A 24,521-nucleotide genomic window follows, 5' to 3' on the forward strand; every position below is an offset into this window, starting at 1 on the left:
CTGCAGCTTCATGTCTTTTATTATTATAACTTTCATCATTGAGACAGGAAATCAATCATGTTATTTAACATCACCAGCAGTAACACAAATATCAGCAAAAGTGTGTTTATGGAGTTGTTTATTTGTATTATATGTGCAGCGAGTATATAGAAGCAGCTGTTTGGGGAGTCAGACAGACTCAAGCTATAATCGTTACATATCTATTGAAAGAAAGGACACATGCAAAATCATATTCTGAAACTAAGACACAAGTCTGTAGGACGGCAGTAAGCAGAGGTCTGGGTGGAGGAGGGTCCTGATCGCCGGTTTGCTTTCTCCAGCACCACGGGGGGTCCAGGTGGATGGCAGCTCTGTCCTGATGATCCGCTGGGGTTAGGGGTCCTTCTCCAGCACCACGGGGGGTCCAGGTGGATGGCAGCTCTGTCCTGATGATCCACTGGGGTTAGGGGTCCTTCTCCAGCACCTCGGGGGGTCCAGGTGGATGGCAGCTCTGTCCTGATGATCCGCTGTGCACTCTTCAGATTAGGGGTCCTTCTCCAGCACCACGGGGGTCCAGGTGGATGGCAGCTCTGTCCTGATGATCCACTGGGGTTAGGGGTCCTTCTCCAGCACCACGGGGGGTCCAGGTGGATGGCAGCTCTGTCCTGATGATTCACTGTGCACTCTTCAGATTAGGGGTCCTTCTCCAGCACCACGGGGGTCCAGGTGGATGGCAGCTCTGTCCTGATGATCCACTGGGGTTAGGGGTCCTTCTCCAGCACCACGGGGGGTCCAGGTGGATGGCAGCTCTGTCCTGATGATCCACTGGGGTTAGGGGTCCTTCTCCAGCACCTCGGGGGGTCCAGGTGGATGGCAGCTCTGTCCTGATGATCCGCTGTGCACTCTTCAGATTAGGGGTCCTTCTCCAGCAGATCCATTTCTCCAGAATTTTACTAATTACAGAGAAAAACAAGAGAAAAAGAAAAAAGTGAATTAATCATATTAAACACAGGGTTGCAGAAGTATAATTGCAAAATGTAACTCTAAGCATTTCAGACAAACAATCCCTAAAGGATCATTTAAAATGATGTACTGTTCTGGTTTTTAAAAAACTAAAGAGATGAAGACAGTCCCACGTGCATCCCTTTGACAGCACGGCACAAACTAACAACAAGCTAAAGGCTGCTGTCTATTTTTGATTGTCTTATTATGGGATTAGGATACATTAAATAAACTTTAACCTTATAAAAGATGATCAAATCTGGTGGAAATATTTAAAATAGGCTTTTCTTTTAGCCCTACCTCAAAGCAGCATGAGCTGAACACAAAGGTTGTAATGTTGTCCCAAAGTTTAATAAACAGTAAAACATTGGAACATGTCAGAGAAATAAATAAAGCTAACAGCAGCTACACGTCAGGGTAGCATTTTATAAATCCCACCGTACTGTAGGCTATACCGGTCTAAATGTTTTCACTTTGGTCCATTTATGTAATATAAAGTATAACGTATCTATAACAGAGCCTCTGTATGACTTTAGTAAACTTCTGAATTGAATAAAAAATAAGTGTAAACAACAGTGCAGTACGTCCAGCTAGCTAGTTAGCGTCACATATTTATCCGTATTATTTAACGAAAATGTACGTTTTAATGCCCCTTGGGTTTGACGTGTGTGACGTTAGTTAATTTAAAGTAAGTTAAAACCCAATACTCACATTCATTAGTGATTCCTCCGCTTGCTGCTGCTTTTAAATCCACTCTGCTGGGGAGACCGGAAGCCATTTCATTTGAAAAAAACTCACTCTTCCCTGCGCGCATTGCACCCTGGGATATGGTAGGCCGCGGAGTGTACATCAGATGTATCCTTCAAATTGGGGAAAATTAGGCTGCATTCGTGGGCTGCATTCGGAGGAGTCTCGCCTTTTTTTTTATTGGGACAGCCTTCTTTCGGCGGAAGTGACGTATGCGGTCTACGAATGCAGCCTTCGAAGGATGAAACCCCTGAATTGAGACACGGCCATAGAGTGTATATGTGGGCCTCCCCCTTCGATTCTATTGGCTCTAACGGTCAGAAAGAGGTGTCAACCATCAAAATCGACCAAGGGGGGCCAGAGATATAGAAAAAAAAACACTTTCACCCAAATCACCTCAGAGGTGGGGATGTTTTGGCTAAACCTCTCTAAAAAGGTCAAATGCCACTTGTTTTGCATCAATCTTGATACAGGGTACTTATTTTATGTTGTACTTTGGATTCCTAAAGCTTTTAGTCTACTAACCCATCATCCAAGGGTAGTTTTCACTATCTGTAAAAAAGAATTTTTGGACGGACACTATAATTTACAGTTTTTTACTATGTAAAATCTGAATTTTCTTTAAAATAAAAATCATTTATATTGATTCTAACACTTCTACATCCAACTCACAGATGTAACCTTGCTTTGATAAAATGAATTATTCATATAACCCTTTTAGAAGTTAAGTTGTAGTCATTTGTTTTGGGCATGTCATTTTCGAGCCTGAAACATGAAAAACAGGCTAGGTGCTTAACAGGTTAAAAGAGTCTGATACTACCAGGGCTCATCACTGCACTTTACAAGCCAGGAAAAGTGATTGAATCATGGGTATACATTTTTTAAATAGTCTGATACCTCCAAGGTGCATCACCGCACTTTACAAGCCAGGGAAGGTGCCTGAATCCTGGGTAAACATTGTTTAATTGTTTTTAAATGTATGGAACAGTGTTTTGTCACTTTCAAAACTCTCCCGTCATTGTAATGGGGTCGATTTTGTATTCAATCTGAACGTTAATATTCCAGTGAGACGAAGTACGTCCAATGACCGGAGAGATCCCATGTTAATTTTGTCCGAAAACCGGAGCATTCCCTTGCTGACGTAGACACATCGTGCCTCTCCATCTCTGTCCCCTACCTCTATCTCCTAGGGTCAAAGTTAGGGATTACTTCGACCGAGATGCGCCGGCCCGTGCCTTACCTTGGACTTCTGTATAACTGCTCGGGTCTTGATGGACTGAGTGGGGAAGTTCATGATATATTTTCTAAACCTAACCCTATAGTTTTTGTTACTATTTTTAATAAATGTTTTATTAATATTCTTATTAGGATTAGGGACCATCATTAACTCAGAGTAATATATAGTCTTCGATTAAATATAAATATACATTTTTTTCTCATCCATCTTTTATTCATAAACACATTTTGACTTGTAGGAAATAAACTTGAACAATTATTCAAACATTTATTTGAAAAACATCAAAGCGGTACACACACTCCAACATAGACAGTATATGTACAGTATTTAAAAGTGTGTATAACTCCTCTGTCTCTATCCACAGTGCAGAAACAGTTAAACATCATAAAAGAGCAATCTTTTCCCACTTCCTTTAGCTCTTTCCTGTTCTTTGGTTTAACGCCTGGCCGACGCCCTCACACATCATTCAGAGATATATATTTTGTTTTTGGTACATTTATTTCCATGTTATCGTTTCCATTTCTTCACTGTTCGTTCTCTTCTTTAAACACAAATGAAGGTATCTTACCAGACGATGTTAAAACTGTTTCGTGACATAAAATAAACAAATCGTCATTTCTCTGCAGTGCAGCGGTCAAAAAAATGTGTGGCTTCACAACCAAAATAGAACACAGAGTATAATCAGCAGGACTCTTTTAACCAGCTGAGGCAATCGCAGCACCAATCAGCCGCTCCGCCCAACCGCGTGTGCGGGTCACGATCAACTCACACCAATCAATGACCTACTCCATTACATAAATGAAATGATTAAATAATCAAAAATAATAAATCAACATTTTGGCTCCTACACATCAGACAAAGTCTGTGTATAAAACAAGTAACGATATATGATAATAAATAAACAGATACACGTAGACTTGTTTTATGTGCTCGAACAAAAAGTTAAAGTCTCTTCAGTTTGTGTTGACCCGAGACCTTATTTAAGGGTGAACAAAAATGCATGCAGAGAATCATTGACCTCCAGACCAGGGGACAGGAAGTAAGGAAATGCTGAGTCATGTCCGGTTTAAGACTCATAATGCTGACTCATGTCAGGGTTTAGGACTCATAATGCTCACTCATGTCAGGGTTTAGGACTCATAATGCTGACTCATGTCAGGGTTTAGGACTCATAATGCTCACTCATGTCAGGGTTTAGGACTCATAATGCTGACTCATGTCAGGGTTCAGGTCTCATAATGCTGACTCATGTCAGGGTTTAGGACTCATAATGCTGACTCATGTCAGGGTTTAGGACTCATAATGCTGACTCATGTCAGGGTTCAGGACACATAATGCTGACTCATGTCAGGGTTCAGGACTCATAATGCTGACTCATGTCAGGGTTTAGGACTCATAATGCTGAGTCTTGTTGAGGACTCCTTCGCTCTGTATCTCGTCTCACATGTTTGGCCCCTCAGGTGAACTGTTGGATGACCAGCTCCTTCAGGGTGGGGGGGTCGTATTTCAGGGCGGGGGGTTGGTCCTGCAGACCCTGCAGCTCGTCCTGCAGGCGGGCCCCGGGCAGCCCCAGCCGGTAGCTCAGGTCCATCAGGAGGCGCAGCAGAGCCGCCCGGTGGCTACGCAGGCCGCAGCGCCGGGCAACAGGCAGCGCCCTCTGAGCCGCATCCAACGCCTCCTGATGCTGCTGCAGGTCGCAGTGACAGACAGCCAGGGCGCAGAGCGTTGGCAGGCGGAGGGCGGGACTCTGCCAGCACTGCAACTTCTCCTGCAACACAAGCACTTTACAACTATGAAAACATTAAGAGAAGTATAACTCAACTCAGTTTGTTCCACATGTATGGAGCATAATAACTGAACTTCTCCATGTTTAGTTCTGACTTGGGAACGAAAGCAGACCAGAAGACCTGAGAGATATGGTTCTGGGGACAGAAAGCAGACCTGAGGGTTCTGGTTCTGGGGACAGAAAGCAGACCTGAGAGATCTGGTTCTGGGGACAGAAAACAGAATTGAGGGTTCTGGTTCTGGGGACAGAAAGCAGCCCAGAGAGATATAATTTCAAACCTTTATTTAACCAGGTGGTCCCATTGAGATCATTGATCTCTTTTTCAAGGGAGACCTGCAGCAAATAGGTTACAACATGAAACATAATACAACATAAAACAATAAAGGACATCATACAGCATATTTACAGGGCTACATTTACATACCTATCGACATTGACAAGTATCAATGCAACAGTATCATTGCATTGCACCTATCCAAGCTTTACAAATATGCAGTGGAACCAAATTTCTCAGTTTTAATTATGTTTGAAGACTGTTCCAAGTTAGAGGGGCTGCGCACCTAAAAGCTTTCTTACCTAAGTCAGTCCTAGCACTTGGCACATGTAACAAGACCACATCATGTGATCTCAGGCAATAGCTACCTGCAACTCTGTGAGATCAGAGAGCAGATATAAGATGGGAGTTTACCCAACATGGCATTTATAGATGAACATGTACCAATGACTGAGCCTCCGTACAGTAAGTGATGGCAGACCTGCCTTGGCATACAGGGTACAGTGATGAGTGAGTGCTTTACAATTAGTGACAAATCTCAGTGCGCTGTGATAGGCAGCATCTAACTTGTTCAGGTAATGGGCAGGTGCATTCAGATAGACCAGATCACCATAGTCCAGCACAGGTCAAAAGGTCACAGAGCCTTTTCCTGGCCTCAAGCGAGAAACAGGACTTGTTTCTGAAAAAGAAACCTAGCTTCACCCTTAGCTTTTTAAGCAGATTATTGACTTGAAGTTTAAAACAAAGGCAATCATCAAGCCAGATACCAAGGTATTTATAACAGGTAACCACTTCAAGTACTTTTCCTTGCGTAGTAACAATATCCAAAGTGGTCTCCGGTGTCTTTTTGGCCTTTGAAAATAGCATTACCTTGGTTTTATCAACATTTAAAAGAAGCTTAAGCTCAGAGAGCTGAGTCTGAATAATATTAAAAACAGCCTGTAATTTAACAACAGCATCCTTAACCTGTTAAGCCCGAGAGACCCCGGTACCGGGGCACTGCCGCAACATCTTGCAGGAAACAGTGTCAGAGAGCATGTTCATTTAATAAACAATGAACGTTTTATATCAAAATAAAACCCACAATGCTAACACTGAGCCTCTGAATTAGCAACGAGCGATAAATGCTAACACCTTACTGCACCGAAAATCACTCACAAAACCTTATTATTTATCTTTTCTGCACATTCATGACATCGTTTCACATCGTGAGGTGACACAGAATCGATGGGTGCATACATTATCACTCCATGATACGAACTCGCGACTTTATAAACAAAAACAGACATCAAAACATGTGGCGCTAGGTAGCTAAAAATGCTAACATGGCTTACCTGTGTCTGTAGTCTGCTCAAAAGTGATCTTCAATGGCATTAAAACGATAAAACGCTGCTGAAGTTAATCCATAGGTTAATCTAATGTGTCTGTGTCCCTTTGAAATGATTTCTGATAATCCATAAGCAATAAACCTGCTTTTCCGTTTCCAGATATCAGAGCTAGAGATAGGTTCGCTCTGATGCAAAACTGCATGCGCGAAGCCCCTACCTTTTTTTTCAACCATGTGTGTGAGAGGGGAGATTCCCCTTCGATTCTATTGGCTCTAACGGACATAAAGAGATGTCAATCACCAAAATCGACCAATGGGTTCCAGAGAAACGGTAAAACCCCCATTTCCACCCAAATCACCTCAGAGGTGGAGTTTTTTTTGCTAAACCTCTCTAAAAAGGTCAAATGTCACTTGTTTTGAATCAATCTGGATACAGGGTACTTATTATGTGTTGTACTTTGGATTCCTAAAGCTTTTAGTCTACCTTACCATCATCCAAGGGTAGTTTTCACTATAATACACTATAATTTACAGTTTTTTACTATGTTCAATCTGAATTTTCTTTCAAATAAAAAACATCTATATTGTTCTGACTCTTCTACATCCAACTCACAGGTTTATCATTACTTTGAGAAAAAAGATTATTAATTTAACCCTTTTAGAAGGGAAGATATGGTCATTTGTTCTGTCACGGTATCATCCGCATAAAAATGTAGAGTTGCTTCATCCACATTTTCACCTAAACTATTGATATAGATGGAGAATAAAAGTGGACCTAAAACAGAACCTTGAGGAACACCATTAGTAATGTTTAGCCACTCAGAAGACAGCCCATCAAAGTGAACACATTGGGACCTTTCAGAGAGGTAGTTCACAAACCACCCACTGCATGGCTGGATAAGCCAATACTGAGTAGCCTCTGCTTCAAGATGCGATGATCGACGGTATCAAACGCTTTGGAAAGGTCAATAAATAGAGCTGCACAACTCTGCTTATTGTCTAAGATACCCGCAATATCATTCACCACTTTCATTGTGGCAGTGATGGTGCTATGTTGCTTTCTGAAACCTGACTGATGTTTAGACAGGATATTATTTTTACATAAAAACACCTTTACCTGTTCACTCACTAGGCGTTCAAGAACCTTGGCCAGAACTGACAATTTAGAGATTGGCCTATAATTATTTAATAAAGTGGCCTCCCCTCCTTTTAGTAAAGGCAAGACATACGCTGACTTCCATACAGTTGGAATTGCATTTGTGCTCTCTTTTTGGTGCAATAAAATCTGCAGCTATCTTTAAAAAGAAAGGTTCCACATTGTCTGGACCAGCTGGTTTTTTAGGATCTAACTTGGTTAAGGCTTCACGAACAACATCAATAGTAAAAGAAAAAGAAACTGAAGGGGTTTTCCAGACCACATTGTTCAGAGTCACAGACTGTGGTGTTCACAGAAGCAGAGTTAGTGACAGAATCAAACAGAGAGCCACAGGACACAAAATGCTCATTAATACAATGTAACATGGTGGCCCTGTCCGATATAGTGCCAGATGCTGTGGTAAGGCACGGAGGTAGCTCATTACGGATTTCACCGGTAGATATAGAATAAATGGTTTTCCAAAATGTTCTAGGATTATTCAGGTTTTTCCCCAATCAAAACCAAACAGATCATGTACAAAACCCTGCTCCACAAACATTTTTGTGTCTCTCTTTATTATAATGCAAGGTTTACCCTTCTGGTCCCCAGAACCAGGGTTCTGGTTCTGGGGACAGAAAGCAGACCTGACAGATCTGGTTCTGGAGACAGAAAGCAGACCTGAGGGTTCTGGTTCTGGGGACAGAAAGCAGACCTCAGGGTTCTGGGGACAGAAAGCAGACCTGAGAGATCTGGTTCTGGGGACAGAAAGCAGACCTCAGGGTTCTGGGGACAGAAAGCAGACCTGAGAGATCTGGTTCTGGGGACAGAAAGCAGACCTGAGGGTTCTGGTTAATTTTGTAATAAACCTTTGTACCTGCAGCGCTAACACGTCTTCTAGCTGCCTCAGCGCCAGGCTGAACTGCCCCCCCCGCAGCAGCACCAGCGCCCCCCGCTGCTCGGCGTCCGTGAAGAAGGCAGCGAACAGAGGCGAGCGGCGGACGCAGCGTGTCGAGAAGAGTTTGGCCAGGTAGTCCTGCAGGGCAAGGCGGCGCTGCAACAGCACGGCGGTGCAGAAGTTCCCGCTCAGGAGTTTGGGGGGGGGCGACACGTCTTCCAGCGCCGAGTCGAACTCCTGCAGGAGGAGGCGCTGCAGCCGCAGGAAGTCGGAGTAACGGCGCTCCACGGACACACGGCGGGAATCAAAACTGCCCGACAACATCACCACCACCTCATACACCTGCACGCATCGTCTCACATCAGGAACACCCACAATACATCTTAAAAATTGAAATAATACATGAAATAAAAACAGATATTAGGATCATTTTGCTTTTACATATTTGATATCTCTATGGCACTCCTGTGACTTAACCAGACCAAAACAAAATAATTAATACATTTTTTAAAGAATTTTTAAATTAAGTAAATAAAATATATTGAATATATATTATTTGTTATTTAAGTAAAAAAAAGGAATAAAATGAGTAAATGGAAATTACTTCATCTCATCCTGCATTAATTGCACATTGGTGTCCAACATAATCTATTTTATTTTATCTTAATTGTATTATTTGTTTTATTGTTCATGTCTTAGATTATATATATTATATATATTATATGTTACATTGTTGGAGGAGCTCGGGTTAGGGTTAGGAAAATATTATTTAAAAAATAAATATAAATAAGACACCACGTATTTGGACAGCTGGTTCTCAACAACTCGAGCGGACGGGATCTCAAACAGCAGGAGGACCGGACGCTCGCTCTTCTTCTCTGATGACAATTTCTGCTGCAGCTGCTTCGTGGTGAGAACTACACACAAACACACACACACACACACACACACACACACACACACACACACACACAGATATATATATAAACAGTGGGTGTTGTTTATGGGACTATAAAATAATATCTCAGTTTTAATAAGTTTTAAGAGTAATAATAACCTTTTATATCATTTAGTTTAGCATCTGGTTGATCTATTTTATGCTGGGTGAAGAAAAACACCACGGTGCGTTCAGGGACAGTACGGTAAATATATTCATAATGCTGGCTGAAGAAAAACACCATGGTGCGTTCAGGGACAGTACGGTAAATATATTCATAATCCTGGGTGAAGAAAAACACCATGGTGTGTTCAGGGACAGTACGGCAAATATATTCATAATGCTGGGTGAAGAAAAACACCATGGTGTGTTCAGGGACAGTACGGTAAATATATTGATAATGCTGGGTGAAGAAAAACACCATGGCACATTCAGGGACAGTACGGTATAATGATTGTATATAAAGTACCAGAAGCTGCAGACATCAGGTCGGTTTCTGCCATCCCACATCAGCTGCGTACAAAACACCAGAGGAATATTTCATATTAATACATATTAATACGTGATATAAGAGAACATGATATAAGAGAACATGATTTAAGAGAACATGATATAAGAGAACGTGATATAAGAGAACGTGATTTAAGAGAACGTGATATAAGAGAACGTGATATAAGAGAACGTGATATAAGAGAACGTGATATAAGAGAACGTGATATAAGAGAACGTGATATAAGAGAACATGATATAAGAGAACGTGATATAAGAGAACGTGATATAAGAGAACGTGATATAAGAGAACGTGATATAAGAGAATATAATATAATATAATATACAATGTCTTAATGTCAGTGAAAGCAATGCTCACCTTCCTGCAGCTCAGCGTGCTGAAGGAAAGCTCCAGAGAAGATTATCAAACACTCTGTCCTGAAAACACACACACAGTATATTCAATATCAAGTATATTAAATATAAAGTACATTAAATATAAAGTATGTTATATATAAAGCACATTAAATATAAAGTATACTATACATAAAGTACAATCTATTTTCCAGAGTGTGACGGACGGGCAGAAAGCAGGAAGCTGCAGCAGAGACAAACAAATAAGAGGAAGTGAGGCTGTTTTATGACACGGGAGGAACCAGGCGGGTGGAGTTAACCAGGCGGGTGGAGTTAACCTCCTCTAAGTTAAAGACACACCAACACAATAAATACTGATTATTTGAAGTCTCTGGGCGTCGTTCAGCAGGAAGCTGAAAACGGCCCTGCTGATGTTCAGGTGGATATATCAAATGATATCAATCAGCCATCGATCATATATCAAGACAAACTAGAAAATGCATTTCCTGCAGAAAATGCGTGCGAATGCTGTAAACTGTGAATTAATTTAGCTGAAAATGCAGAAAAAGCTGAATATGTTATTAGCTAAATGGTAGCTGCTTTTAGTTACAAAAATGCAGAAAAAGCTTAATATTTAAAATAAAAGGTTTAAAAAAACATATATAGCCTGATGTCCTGAAATAGCCGAATAATGTAAGAGTTGAATGGTTTCTGCAGCTGAAAATAGGCTGAAGGAGTTAAATATCAGATGTAAGTAGTAGTGAATGAATTTGTATTAAGATGAGAAAAGAAAGTAAAAAGGCTTGGGAAAGCAGCAGAATATTTGAACTACAAACTTTTGAACTAACTTGATGGTGAATTATCTGTCGCCATGGCAACGGCATTTGATGACACCCCATAATACGCTTAGATGTGTTGATGGCTGCATCGTTACCAAACCTGTGAAGTTTTGGGCTATTTCGAGCATTTTCACTGAAGTTATGAGAAAACCGTGTTTCATGGTGAGCATTGTGTTGCCATGGCAACGGCATTTGAAGAAATCTCAAAACTGTCCCGTAGATGTCTTCACGGCTGGACTGTTAGCACACATGTGAAGTTTGAGCACTTTTTGAACATTTTCATAGGAGTTATACATTACATGAGGTTACATTACTCTCTCTCTTCTCTTGATCGCCCTCTCTCTTCTCTTGATCGCCCTCTCTCTTCTCTTGATCGCCCTCTCTCTCTTCTCTTGATCACCCTCTCTCTCTCCTCTTGATCGCCCACTCTCTCCTCTTGATCACCCTCTCTCTCTTCTCTTGATCACCCTCTCTCTCTCCTCTTGATCGCCCTCTCTCTCTCCTCTTGATCGACCTCTCTCTCTTCTCTTGATCGCCCTCTCTCTCTTCTCTCTCTCTTCTCTTGCTCGCCCTCTCTCTCTCCTCTTGATCGCCCTCTCTCTCTCCTCTTGATCGCCCTCTCTCTCTCCTCTTGATCGCCCTCTCTCTCTCCTCTTGATCGCCCACTCTCTCCTCTTGATCACCCTCTCTCTCTCCTCTTGATCGCCCTCTCTCTCTCTTGATGTGTCTGTGAGAGAGAGGGAGAGTGTGTGTGTGTGTGTGAGAGAGAGAGAGAGAGAGAGAGAGAGAGAGAGATAATTGTTACAGCTCAAATGCATTGCAATGACTTCCATGTTAAAAAAGACTTTAAAAAGCTGAATGTTTTAAAAAGTATAACATATTTTGAAAAAGTTGAAAGTTTCCCATCGTGTGCTGAAAAGGCTTAATAGTTTGATATTTGAATGGTTCCTGCAGCTGAAATTAGGCTCAAGGAGTTAAATAAAGATATTAAATGTAAGTAGTAGTGAATGAATGTTTACAAACACCTGTGTGTGTAAACCCAGAGATGAAAGGTTACCATGGTGACAACTTATGACGATTTACCAACTGCAGCACTGAGGCCCATTAAGAATGCATTGAGGATTATATCTGACAATTTTGCCACCTGTTCAAAAACTATGGCTCCTATCAAAAAATGACCAGACCCTGAGCATCAGGGAACCCCAATGAACTGATATATGTTGTTTTCTTTGGTTTTGTGTGTAAAATGTGGAGATGGGAGCAGTTTGTCTAAAGTGTACTTCTCTCTGTTCTGAAGAAAGTTCCGGAAAGATTTAACATGGGAATCAATTGGGAGCTAGCTGGACTTTTTGTCTCTTCATGCCCTCAAGAGGCATTTTGATTAATATTTCTTCTTAATTTTTTTTAATTCTCCAACCTATGAGAGGTTTTCCTACGTTTTTCATGAAAAAATATGTCTGAGGAGTGTAGGGTTTGGGAATTATGGCAAGTTTAAAACATTTTTTGGGGAGCACTGCTGCACTCTGTTTTGAGATCAAAGCACTCTAGACTTAACGAGCTGCTCCATCCACACTAATGTTAAAATCTGAAAAAGGCCTCTTTACCAAGCTCCAAACTAAGTTAAATATCTCAAAAAGTGTAAAAGATATCAAAAATAAAAATCAATCTTGAATAGCTGAAGGTCTTGTGATCATTTGAAAGTTGGAATGAAGTGTCTAGCTGAAAGTATGTGGAAGGAGTAGCATTTGGCGCAATGTTTAGGAAAAGAGGATTTGAAGGCATCTCCCATTGACTTCAATGTTAAAAAAAGAGTTTAAAAAGCTGAATATTTTAAGAAGTATAAAATATTTTTAAAAATGTGAAGGTTTCCCATCGATTCCTGAACAGGCTGAATAGTTTAATATTTGAATGGTTTCTGTAGCTGAAAATAAGCTGAAGTTATGGAGTGCTAAAGTATTGGCTGAAATAATAATAATAACTAGAAAATGCATTTCCTGCAGAAAATGCGTGCAAATGCTGTAAACTGTGAACATTTGTGGCTGAATTTAGCTGAAAATGCAGAAAAAGCTGAATATGTTATTAGCTGAATGGTAGCTGCTTTTAGCTACACAAATGCAGAAGAAGCTTCATATTTAAAAGAAAAGGTTTAAAAAAACATGTATAGCCTTGATGTCCTGAAATAGCTGAATAATGTAATAGTTGAATGGTTTCTGCAGCTGAAAATAGGCTGAAGGAGTTAAATATCAGATGTAAGTAGTAGTGAATGAATTTGTATTAAGATGAGAAAAGAAAGTAAAAAGGCTTCGGAAAGCAGCAGAATATTTGACCTACAAACTTTTGAACTAACTTGATGGTGAATTATCTGTCGCCATGGCAACGGCATTTGATGACACCCCATAATACGCTTAGATGTGTTGATGGCTGCATCGTTACCAAACCTGTGAAGTTTTGGGCCATTTCGAGCATTTTCACTGAAGTTATGAGAAAACCGTGTTTCATGGTGAGCATTGTGTTGCCATGGCAACGGCATTTGAAGAAATCTCAAAACTGTCCCGTAGATGTCTTCACGGCTGGACTGTTAGCACGCATATGAAGTTTGAGCACTTTTTGAACATTTTCATAGGAGTTATAGCGACATCGTCTTTTATGGCGAGGGATGCGTTTCCATGGAAACGGCATATGGTGAGATTTCAGATTTGGCGTAGAGCTGTTGAGGCATGGACCGGTGATATACAAGTGAAGATTGGGGGATGATCGGACCGTGTCCATTGGACTTACAGCGACATCGTGCTTCATGGCGAGTGGTCTGTCGCCATGGCAACGGCATTTGAAGAAATCTCAAAACTGTCTCGTAGATGTCTTCACGGCTGGACTGTTAGCACACATGTGAATTTTGAGCACTTTTTTAACAGAGAGAGAGAGAGAGAGAGAGAGAGAGTTTGTGAGAGAGAGAGAGAGAGAGAGAGTGTGTGTGTGTGAGTATGAAATGAACAGTTAGAACTGACTGCTGTCAGTTGGAGTGATGACATCATCGCGTTCCATAACACAGGTGTTTATAGTTGAGCTAACGAGCTATGAAGACATCAAAGGCTTCATTGTTCTGAATGAGAGATGAACCTCTTACATGTGAACGTTTTGTGGAAGAACGATAACAGATATCTCTGAAATTTCAAAACGTGAAGCATGTCAAGGAAGTTGAGTATTTGAAGTGTAATTTTTGTGTACTTTCGGGTTAATAATGTGGCCTTTTTGGCAGTTTAAGAAAGGTGTGCGGCTGCTGCTGTGAGGAAATATCTGCCTGAAATTACAATGGGCTTTAATGGAGACATGTTGAACGTTTTTGTCACTTCATGCCCTCAAGAGGCATTTTGTTTAATTATTTTGCTTAATTGCTTGTCATTTTTCAAGCTATGAGAGGTTTTCCTACGTTTTTCATGAAAAAATATGTCTGAGGAGTGTAGGGTTTGGGAATTATGGCAAGTTTAAAACATTTTTGGGGGAGAATTTGAAGAACTGCTGCACTCTGTTTTGAGATCAAAGCACTCTAGACTTAACGAGCTGCTCCATCCACACAAATGTTAAAATCTGAAGAAAGCCTCTTTACCAAGCTCCAAACAAAGTTAATTATCTCAAAAAGTGTAAAAGATATCAAAAATAAAAGTCAATTTTGAATAGCTGAAGGTGTTGTGATCATTTGAAAGTTGGAATGAAGTGTCTAGCTGAAAGTATGTGGAAGGAGAAGCATTTGGCGCAAAGTGTAGGAAAAGAGGATTTGAAGGCATCTCCCATTGACTTCAATGTTAAAAAAAAGAGTTTAAAAAGCTGAATATTTCAAAAAGTACAACATATTTTTAAAAAGTTGAAGGTTTCCCATCGATTCCTGAACAGGCTGAATAGTTTAATATTTGAATGGATTCTGTAGCTGAAAGTAAGCTGAGGTTATGGAGAGCCAAAGTATTGGTGAAATAATAATTTTAAGGGGAAGAATAAAGATTTACTATAGTGGAATGCTGTGGCACAGCATTCGCACTAATTATAGCAAGTCAAATTATAGCAAGTCAAATTATAGCAAGACAAATTATAGCAAGTCAAATTATGAGGAAAAACTTAAATTCGATTAAAAAAGAAAGTCACATTATGAGAAAAACCTATAAAAAAAAGAATAAACGAACCAAAGGAATTGAAATCGATGAAGCAGATTCACACTTCCAGTATTACTATACAATTATATATACATATAGACAAAGGTATTGGGCCACCTCCACATTACACCTTCAGGAGCTTTTATGACATCCCATTCTAAATTCTTAGGCATTAATATGAATCAAATCAAATCAAGTTTTATTTATATAGCACATTTATAAACGATTTTTGGTCGAGCCAAAGTGCTGTACAATTAATAAAAATACCCTACAGTGAAGACATTTTACAGCAAATACAACAGCACAGTTTGTTCAGAATATCAGTATGAGAAAAAACGACACCCTCTGTCCTTAGACCCTCTGTCCTTAGACCCTCTGTCCTTAGACCCTCTGTCCTTAGACCCTCACATCGTACAAGGAAACACTTCCAGAGAAAACCCCACAGTTTGAAGGAAACATGGGAGAAACCTCAGGGAGAGCAGCAGAGGAGGGATCCCTCTCCCAGGACGGACAGACGTGCAATAGATGCTGTGTGTAAATCGAAGAGATAATACGTTTTACAGCGTAGGTAGGTAGACCAAATGTTAGGAAATGCATGTGTCTATAATGAATGCCCTAACCCTAACCCCTTTGCAGCTTTAACAGCTTCCACTCTTCTGGGAAGGCTTTCTAAAAGATGTTGGCGTGTGTCTGTCTGACGGCCATGGGTTAGAGTTCAATTGGTTCAGGTCAAGTTCTTCCACCAAACTCATCCACCAGGCCTTCATGGACCTGCTTTGTGAGACTCAGTCATGCTGGAAGAAAAAGGTTCTTCTTCCCCAAACTGTTTCCACAAAGTAGGAAGCATAGAATTGTCCAAAATGACTTGGTAAGATGATGCATGAAGAGTCACTTCACTGGAGCTAAGGGGCCGAGGCCAACTCCAGAAAAACAACCATAGCATTATCCCTCCTCCACCAAACTTTACAGTTGGCACAATGCAGTCAGGCAGGTAAGGTTCTCCTGGCATTCAACAAACCCAGACTCATCAGACTGATAGAGAAGCGTGATTGGTCCACAGAACACGTTTCCTCTGCTCCAGAGTCCAGTGGCGGCTTTACACCCCTCCATCCGACGCTTGGCATTGTGCTTGGTGATGTAAGGCTTGCATTTTGCAACAATACCACTTACAGTTGATCGTGGAATATCTAGGAGAGAAAAATAAGAAATGAACTGACATCCTGTTTCAGAACCACGTTGGACTTCAGTGAGCTCTTTAGAACGAGCCTTTCTTTCAGAGATGTTTGTAAAGGCAGACTGCATGGTGTTTCATTTTATACACCTGTGGCAATGGGACTGAATGAAACACCTGAATTCAATGATTCAAAGGGGTGTCCCAATATGTTTGTCTATATAGTGTATATATATAAAATAATAAAGTGCTACAACACTGTCATCCTGCTAGTAATCCACCATTTTTTAAAGAAGTAATCCAATTACTAATTATGTATGTAACTGTACGGGAATACTGTCCCCTTATTATGTATACTGATTGTTCTGGAACATAGTGTGTGTGTGTGTGTGTGTGTGTGTGTGTGTGTGTGTGTGTGTGTGTGTGTGTGTGTGTGTGTGTGTGTGTGTGTGTGTGTGTGTGTGTGGTGTGTGTGTGTGTGTGTGTGTGTGTGTGTGTGTGTGTGTGTGTGTGTGTGTGTGTGTGTGTGTTGTGTGTGTGTGTGTGTGCGTGTGTGTGAGTGTGTGTATATGTGTGTGTGTGTGTGTGTGTGTGTGTGTGTGAGTGTGTGTATATGTGTGGTGTTGTGTGTGTTGTGTGTGTGTGCGTGTGTGTGTGCGTGTGTGTGTGTGTGTGTGAGTGTGTGTATATGTGTGTGTGCGTGTGTGTGTGTGGGGTGTGTGTGTGTGTGTGTGTGTGTGTGTGTGTGTGTGTGTGTGTGTGTGTGTGTGTGTGTGTGTTGATCGTGCTCGGTGGGCGCTCCATCCTCCCAGAGGTCAGGGTGTGTTCAGGGTTTGAGGAAATGTCTGTGTGCAGAGGAAGAGGAGTCTTCCTGCAACCAAGGACTGTGTGTGTGTGTGTGTGTGTGTGTGTGTGTGTGTGTGTGTGTGTGTGTGTGTGTGTGTGTGTGTGTGTGTGTGTGTGTGTGTGTGTGTGTGTGTGTGTGTGTGTGTGTGTGTGTGTGTGTGTGTGTTGTGTGTGTATGTGTGTGTGTGTGTGTGTGTGTGTGTGTGTGTGTGTGTGTAGGAGCAGTGGGCAGCTATTGCACAGCGCCCGGGGAGCAATGGGAGTGAGGGGTGGCGGGTGTCCGGTGCCTTGCTCAAGGGCACAACGGCAGGGCCCAGGAGGTGAACTGGGACCTCACCAAGTAGCAATCCAAACTCCATATTTTAGGTCTGTCCGGGGGCTTGAACCGGGGACCCTACGGCTCACAGCCCAAGCCCCTACTGACTGAGACCCTATTCCTGTTCTTCTTCTACAGGTTTATTACTGTTCTTCTTCTACAGGTTTATTCCTGTGCAGCGCGTTGATGGCTCTGGTGTTTGGAGAATGCCGGTGTGTTGAATAGCAGGAAGTGACTCTCTGCTTCCTGTCCAATAGGAGCACTTCCCTGATGGTCTGGAGCTGCAGAAACATGGACGCTCTGATCCTGCTGCTGGTCCTGCTCGCCTCCCGCTGTAAGTACATCAACTAAAAGTATTTTATTCTGAGAGAAGACAGATTCAGCAGATCTCTGTGAAGGAGAGAAAGCTGACCCTCACTCACTGCTGTTTGTGTGGACAGATTGATCCCAAAGTTAGCAGCACGTACTGCATCAGGAGCATATTCAAACATTACATGTCAGAAAACTTATATGTTTAATTAAACATAACAAATACTAGGGGGTCTTCATGGTGATATCAGGAACAGCTAAAAACTCTTCATCATAGGATGTTATATTATTATGAACATGTTATACAGCATGTTTAAGTACCGAAGATAAAATACTAAGAGTTCTCAGTTATTCTGAAATCTGCTTTTATTTCTTTATAATTTAAAATCATTGAAGTTTCTCTTTTTCTCAATACACTTTTTATTAAACAGGAGAATCTGAGACATGTTAGGGGGTACAATCTATATATAAAATATAATAAGATCAACACACTTATTTCTGATGTCGGCTGATAAACTCTTTAATGTTTGTTTAAACTAATGTTGGTCATTTTGAAAAGTCAAATCTGGATACTGGTAACTAGATGGAGCAGAGATACACAAATATATAAAGGATAGTCAAATTAAAATTAAATAATAGTATATTATTTTTATAAAAAATAATTAAAAGGAAAAAAAAGAATAATAATAAATAAAGAATTGATAATTATAATTGATTTACTAATAATATCAATAATAATTAGACCCGAATGATTGCATCACTATTATAATAAATAATATCATGTATATATACTGCAGAATATTAACTTATATTAATTATATGTAATATATATTTATTATATACCTTTTTCTGAATAAACCTTGTTCGTCGTCTGCTGAGCAGTTCATTCTAATATCTTACAGTTATTATTAAAGTGTATCTGAATCATTTAAAATGTGTTCAGAGAGAGTGTGTGACAGAGTCCACCTCACACCTGCATCAACAGGAAGTGCGTTAATGAGCGGAGAGTCCAGCACTTCCTGTTCATTGTTTCTGCTGTCCGTCAGACAGGAAGTACGACAGCAGAGCACTTCCTGTCAGAGGCTCAGCCAACATCTTCACCCAAACGTCTCTCGACTCTCTGAGCGGCTGAGACACACTTTAAACACTGAGTGATAATAACAACAATAATAACAACAACAACAACAACAATAAGGACTTGGTCTTGGAACGTAGGTTTGCCGGTTCACGTCCTGATCGGACCAAAACAAATATATGGCACCTGACCTCAAAACGTCCCTTGACGCTGGATAACTGGCAGCCTCTGTGCTCTGCACCTCCCCTCTGTGTGTGTGTGTGTGTGTGTGTGTGTGTGTGTGTGTGTGTGTGTGTGTGTGTGTGTGTGTGTGTGTGTGTGTGTGTGTGTGTGTGTGTGTGTGTGTGTGTGTGTGTGTGTGTGTGTGTGTGTGTGTGTGTGTGTGTGTGTGTGTGTGTGCTGTGTGTGTGTGTGTGTGTGGTGTGTGTGTGTGTGTGTGTGTGTGTGTGTACAATAGAACATTTCCTGTGAGGGATTAATAGAGTATGTCGTCTTCTTCCTCTTCTAATGTTTTTATTGAATCTGCAACACAGACTTGATACAGAATGAAATGTGTTGGTGCATTTGAGGTGGGGGGGAACTCCCCTAGCCTTTGCAGACCATTTACATGCACTAACACCTATAGAACTACAGGAGACCCTTACAAAAAAACACTATAGTATTACTATTAAGAATTACTATAGAAATACCACAACAAAACTATCAGTATTATTAAAGTCATTCTATGTTTTTTTGGAACACACTACAGAGAATGACTTGAGTAATAGTTGGCTATGGTGATGTTATAGTGAAGTGTTATACTATAGAGTTATGTGTATGTATATGTAGTATCACAATAGTGTTTTCTATATTATTTCTATGTTTTTTTGGAACACACTATAGAAAATTACTATAGTAATACTCTAGAGTTGGCTATGGTGATCTCATAGCATATTTATAGTTAATTAGCTTTAATAATTATGTAGTCATCCCCATAGTAAGTATGGTAACAACAAATAAAAGTTAACAAGCAGAGCAGTTTCAATTTGAAAGACAGGGACTTTATTAACAAATATAATTCTTTGTTCACAGAATATGAATATGAATAACTTAAATGTAAAAAATGACAAGAACAATTTCAGGCCCGAAACAGAAATGGTTGGGCAATGAAATTAAGGGAAAAAGTGTCCCAACCCCTATATATATTTCACATTCATATACTTACAACCTTTGCGTCTCTACCAAGTCAGAGATGCAAACTTTGTTCATCAAATACTTCTGGAGTTTTCTTCTTGAGTAGATCACTAAGGCCATTCAGAAGAACTGGTTCTTGTGTAGGCTGAACAAAACAATAAGAGCAGCACAAAGTAAAGTTCTGGCCTGTGTGATTTTTTGAAACACAATTTAACAAGCATGGTAAATGTATACCTGAGTTTGACAGACTTCTCTTAGGACAGGCTGAAGATCCGGTGCTTCAGAAAAGTGCACTTGGAATCTGTCAAAGTTACTTATGTTCTCACTTCTATCAATATCTATAAACTCTTGGAAGTCTGTGTTGTGTTTTAAAATCCTATCAAGGAAAAATCCAAATTCACCTGATACTTCCAGGAGATGGTTTGTGCTTTGGACACTGTAGATTTTTATTTTTATTTCCTTTCCATTCTTAAATGAAATTGCAAGGACTTTAACAGATTCCTGCTGCTCATTCCCGCTCCCTGTAATTATAAGAAAATGAAAAATTCATCCTGATGTTGACTAATCATATTATGCCAGATTAAATGAAATGCCATCATCTATCATCTTCTAGTTAAACCCATTAATACACACCTTATATAAGTTATAAGCAGTATGGTAATTTTAAGTTAATTAACTTCACCCATAAAGACAACTTCTAGAGAAGCACAGGGGAGATTCTGCTCAGCCTCCAGTGGCGTTTTCTCCTGGAGTCTGGGTATTTCTTTATATTTTTTATTTGTATTAAAAAACATCTCTCTGCTGTTGTCAGTGAGTATTTTACAAAGACTGAAACAGCGCCCCTCTTAATTAATGTGTGGTGAAAATTGCACGCTACACTCACTGTATACTACACCCGCAGTGCGCTGTGTCAGGGACATGTCAAGGAAAGCCCGCCGGCCTTCCCTTCTAACGATTTGATTGGTCGGAAGGACTCTTTATCAGGATTTCAATACTGTATATCTTTAATGAGCTCAAACTGACAAACTGAACTCATGAGGTTTACAGAGTCGAAAACACATCCTCTGAACTCTCCATGTGATCAACATGTCGGGGGGTGTGATGGAGTCTGTCTGGAGACTAAGCCTCTGGTGAACAGAGCATGTTTCAGATCAGAGTCGCTCTCTACATATTTCAGTGGTTACTGACATTTCACACAACAACTTTATCCTTGTTTTTCAGACACATCTTCTGCGTCCACAATCTTTTATTCCTCCACACATGAACCCTCAAGCATCGGCTACACCGCTAAGAGTCCCTCCATCAAAGTCACTGACGAGCGACTATCTGAAGCAGGAGGAACCCACTCGACCACTGGACAGGTCACCGCCTCAGACGTCCACAGCTTAATAACTGACGGAGATTCAACATTTGGGGACCATGTCTCCAAACCAGAAACAGGGACAACGGTTACAGCAGACTCCAGTCCTAATACATCAGCTCCAACATCTGTTCCAACATCTGTAGACGACAAATCTAAACCAGAAACAGGGACGACAGTTACAGCAGACTCCAGTCCTAATACATCAGCTCCAACATCTGTTCCAACATCTGTAGACGACAAATCTAAACCAGAAACAGGGACGACAGTTACAGCAGACTCCAGTCCTAATACATCAGCTCCAACATCTGTTCCAACATCTGTAGACGACGAACCTAAACCAGAAACAAGGACGACGGTTACAGCAGACTCCAGTCCTAATACATCAGCTCCAACATCTGTTCCAACATCTGTAGACGACGAACCTAAACCAGAAACAAGGACGACGGTTACAGCAGACTCCAGTCCTAATACATCAGCTCCAACATCTGTTCCAACATCTGTAGACGACGAACCTAAACCAGAAACAAGGACGACGGTTACAGCAGACTCCAGTCCTAATACATCAGCTCCAACATCTGTTCCAACATCTGTAGACGACGAATCTAAACCAGAAACAGGGACGACGGTTACAGCAGACTCCAGTCCTAATACATCAGCTCCAACATCTGTTCCAACATCTGTAGACGACGAATCTAAACCAGAAACAGGGACGACGGTTACAGCAGACTCCAGTCCTAATACATCAGCTCCAACATCTGTTCCAACATCTGTAGACGACGAACCTAAACCAGAAACAAGGACGACGGTTAGCACAGACTCCAGTCCTGATACCTCAGTTTCAGGCACAGATCTTTCAGTTCTAAACAGCACCCGCATTCTCTCCTCAAGTCCGGCTGAGTTTGCGACAGACGTATGGCAGAGTTCATCGGCTAGAAATCTTCTTCAGCTTTGGACTGAAGCAGAGACTATATCGGAGAACCAAGAAGTTTCAACCTTGAACGCCGTCTCTGACGGCAATGATCCTGAATCTGAAGCTGCAGCTGTGACTCTGGTTCCCTCCACAGGTTCTGCCACAGGTTCCGCCACAGGTCCCTCCACAGGTCCCTCCACAGGTTCCTCCACAGGTTCCTCCACAGGTTCCTCCACAGGTTCCTCCACAGGTCTCTCCACAGGTCCCTCCACAGGTCCCTCCACAGGTTCCTCATCAGGTTCCTCCACAGGTCTCTCCACAGGTCCCTCCACAGGTCCCTCCACAGGTTCTTCCACAGGTTCCTCCACAGGTTCCTCCACAGGTCCCTCCACAGGTTCTTCCACAGGTTCCTCCAAAGGTTCCTCATCAGGTTCCTCCACAGGTTCCTCCAGAACCTCCAGAGACTCTAACACCACTGATTCTCTGGGCACCTCCAACGTTACCTCTGGAGGCATCCCCGATGTTACCGTAACCTCCAAGGTCACTTCGGATGTTATTTTTGCTTCATCAGCGGTTTCTATCACTGAATCAAACAAACTCTATTCAACACATTCAACTCCACCTGCATCCTCCGCTGCCACGCCTCTTCCAAAGACAGCTTGCGTACCAACGTCCATCATGGAGACGCTTCCACCATCCACCTCTCAAACTCTGTCCATTTCCAAAACTTCTCTTGGTGTTCCTCTGTCACAGCCGACATTCTCTACCATTCACCTGAAAATCTCAGCAAGCACCGACACTGAAGGCGCTCTTCCTACATCCCGGGGGGGGATCACCACCACAAGTCCAACAAACTCACCTGTGACCACCGCCAAACCCACTACCAGTCCAGTAACCACTGCCAAACCCGCTACCAGACCAGTAACTACCAACAAACCCACTACCTCACCTGTAACGACCACCTATCCCATTACCACACCTGTAACCACCAACAAACCCACTATCACACCTGTGACCACCACCTATCCCATTACCACACATGTAACCGAGACCTATCCCACAACCACACCTGTAACCACTACCAAACCCACCACCACACTTGTAACTGCCACCAAACCCACTAACAGACCTGTAACTGCCACCAAGCCCACTACCACACCTGTGACCACCACCTATCACACTTCCACACCTGTAACCACCACCAAACCGACTACCATACCTGTGACCACCACCAAACCAACAGCCACACCTGTAACCACCAACACACCCATAACCACACCTGCAACCACCACCAAACCAATAGCCACACCTGTAACAGCCACCAAACCCACTACCACATCTGTAACCACCACCAAACCCACTACCACACCAGTAACCCCCACCGAATCCACTACCACACCTGCAACCACCACCAAACCAACAGCCACACCTATAAGCACCACCAAACCCACCACCACACCAGTAACCACCACCAAACCCACTACAACATCAGTAACCACCACCAAACCCACTACAACACCAGTAACCACCACCAAACCCACTACCACTCCTGTAACCACCAACAAACCCACTACCACACCTGTGACCACCACCAAACCAACTACCACACCTATGCCAACCACCACCAAACCAACAGCCACACCTGTAACCACCAACACACCCATAACCACACCTGCAACCACCACCAAACCAACAGCCACACCTGTAACCACCATCAAACCCACTACCACACCAGTAACCACCACCAAATCCACTACCACACCTGTGGCCACCACCAAACCCACCACCACACCTGTAACCACCACCAAACCCACCACTACACCAGCAACCACCACCAAACCCTCTACAACACCAGTAACCACCACCAAATCCACTACCACACCTGTGGCCACCACCAAACCCACCACCACACCAGTAACCACCACCAAACCCTCTACAACACCAGTAACCACCACCAAACCCACTACCACACCTGTAAGCACCACCAAACCCACTACCACAACGGTCACATCCATGACCCAACCCAGCACCAGTTCAGCGATTGCAGCTCCAACCAGAGCTACCACAGCTTCTACTCCAACTGCGGCCACAGCTGTAAGTACTCAGGCTGCTCTCCTACGCTGCTTAGAGGGGAAAGGCATTAAAACGATTTTAAAAACAGAAATGTTAATGGGTATAACTCAATGGCAGCTCTGTACGCATATAAGCTGTTAGC

General features: G+C 42.0%; 2 protein-coding genes across 4 annotated transcripts in view; one reads left to right on the forward strand and one right to left on the reverse strand.

Annotated features, from left to right (window-relative positions):
* Positions 1-3,218: 3,218 nt before the first annotated feature.
* Positions 3,219-10,469, reverse strand: snx20 (sorting nexin 20). 3 transcript variants are annotated; one of them, XM_034148298.1, is made up of 6 exons: positions 10,364-10,469; positions 10,188-10,246; positions 9,789-9,832; positions 9,178-9,299; positions 8,362-8,724; positions 3,219-4,733 (listed from the first exon to the last, which is right to left on the reverse strand). In XM_034148298.1, exons 3-6 carry the CDS (start codon positions 9,820-9,822, stop codon positions 4,422-4,424), a joined length of 831 nt encoding a protein of 276 aa, XP_034004189.1. In that variant the 5' UTR covers positions 9,823-9,832; positions 10,188-10,246; positions 10,364-10,469; the 3' UTR covers positions 3,219-4,421. The 3 variants fall into 3 exon arrangements, with proteins under 3 accessions (XP_034004189.1, XP_034004191.1, XP_034004190.1); XM_034148300.1 differs by having other exon boundaries at positions 3,219-4,747; XM_034148299.1 differs by having other exon boundaries at positions 10,355-10,410.
* A 7,295-nt stretch (positions 10,470-17,764) lies between these two features.
* LOC117496591 (receptor-type tyrosine-protein phosphatase beta-like) overlaps positions 17,765-24,521 on the forward strand; it is a 51,113-nt gene continuing 44,356 nt past the window's right edge. Inside the window, exons 1-2 of the mRNA XM_034148294.1 lie at positions 17,765-17,810; positions 21,255-24,400. Coding sequence (XP_034004185.1) covers positions 17,768-17,810; positions 21,255-24,400 — 3,189 coding nt within the window. The 5' untranslated portion in view covers positions 17,765-17,767. The remainder of the gene's footprint in view (positions 17,811-21,254; positions 24,401-24,521) is intronic.

Source organism: Trematomus bernacchii, unplaced genomic scaffold (genome assembly GCF_902827165.1).
Source record: "Trematomus bernacchii unplaced genomic scaffold, fTreBer1.1, whole genome shotgun sequence".
NCBI classification, from domain to species: Eukaryota; Metazoa; Chordata; class Actinopteri; order Perciformes; family Nototheniidae; genus Trematomus; species Trematomus bernacchii.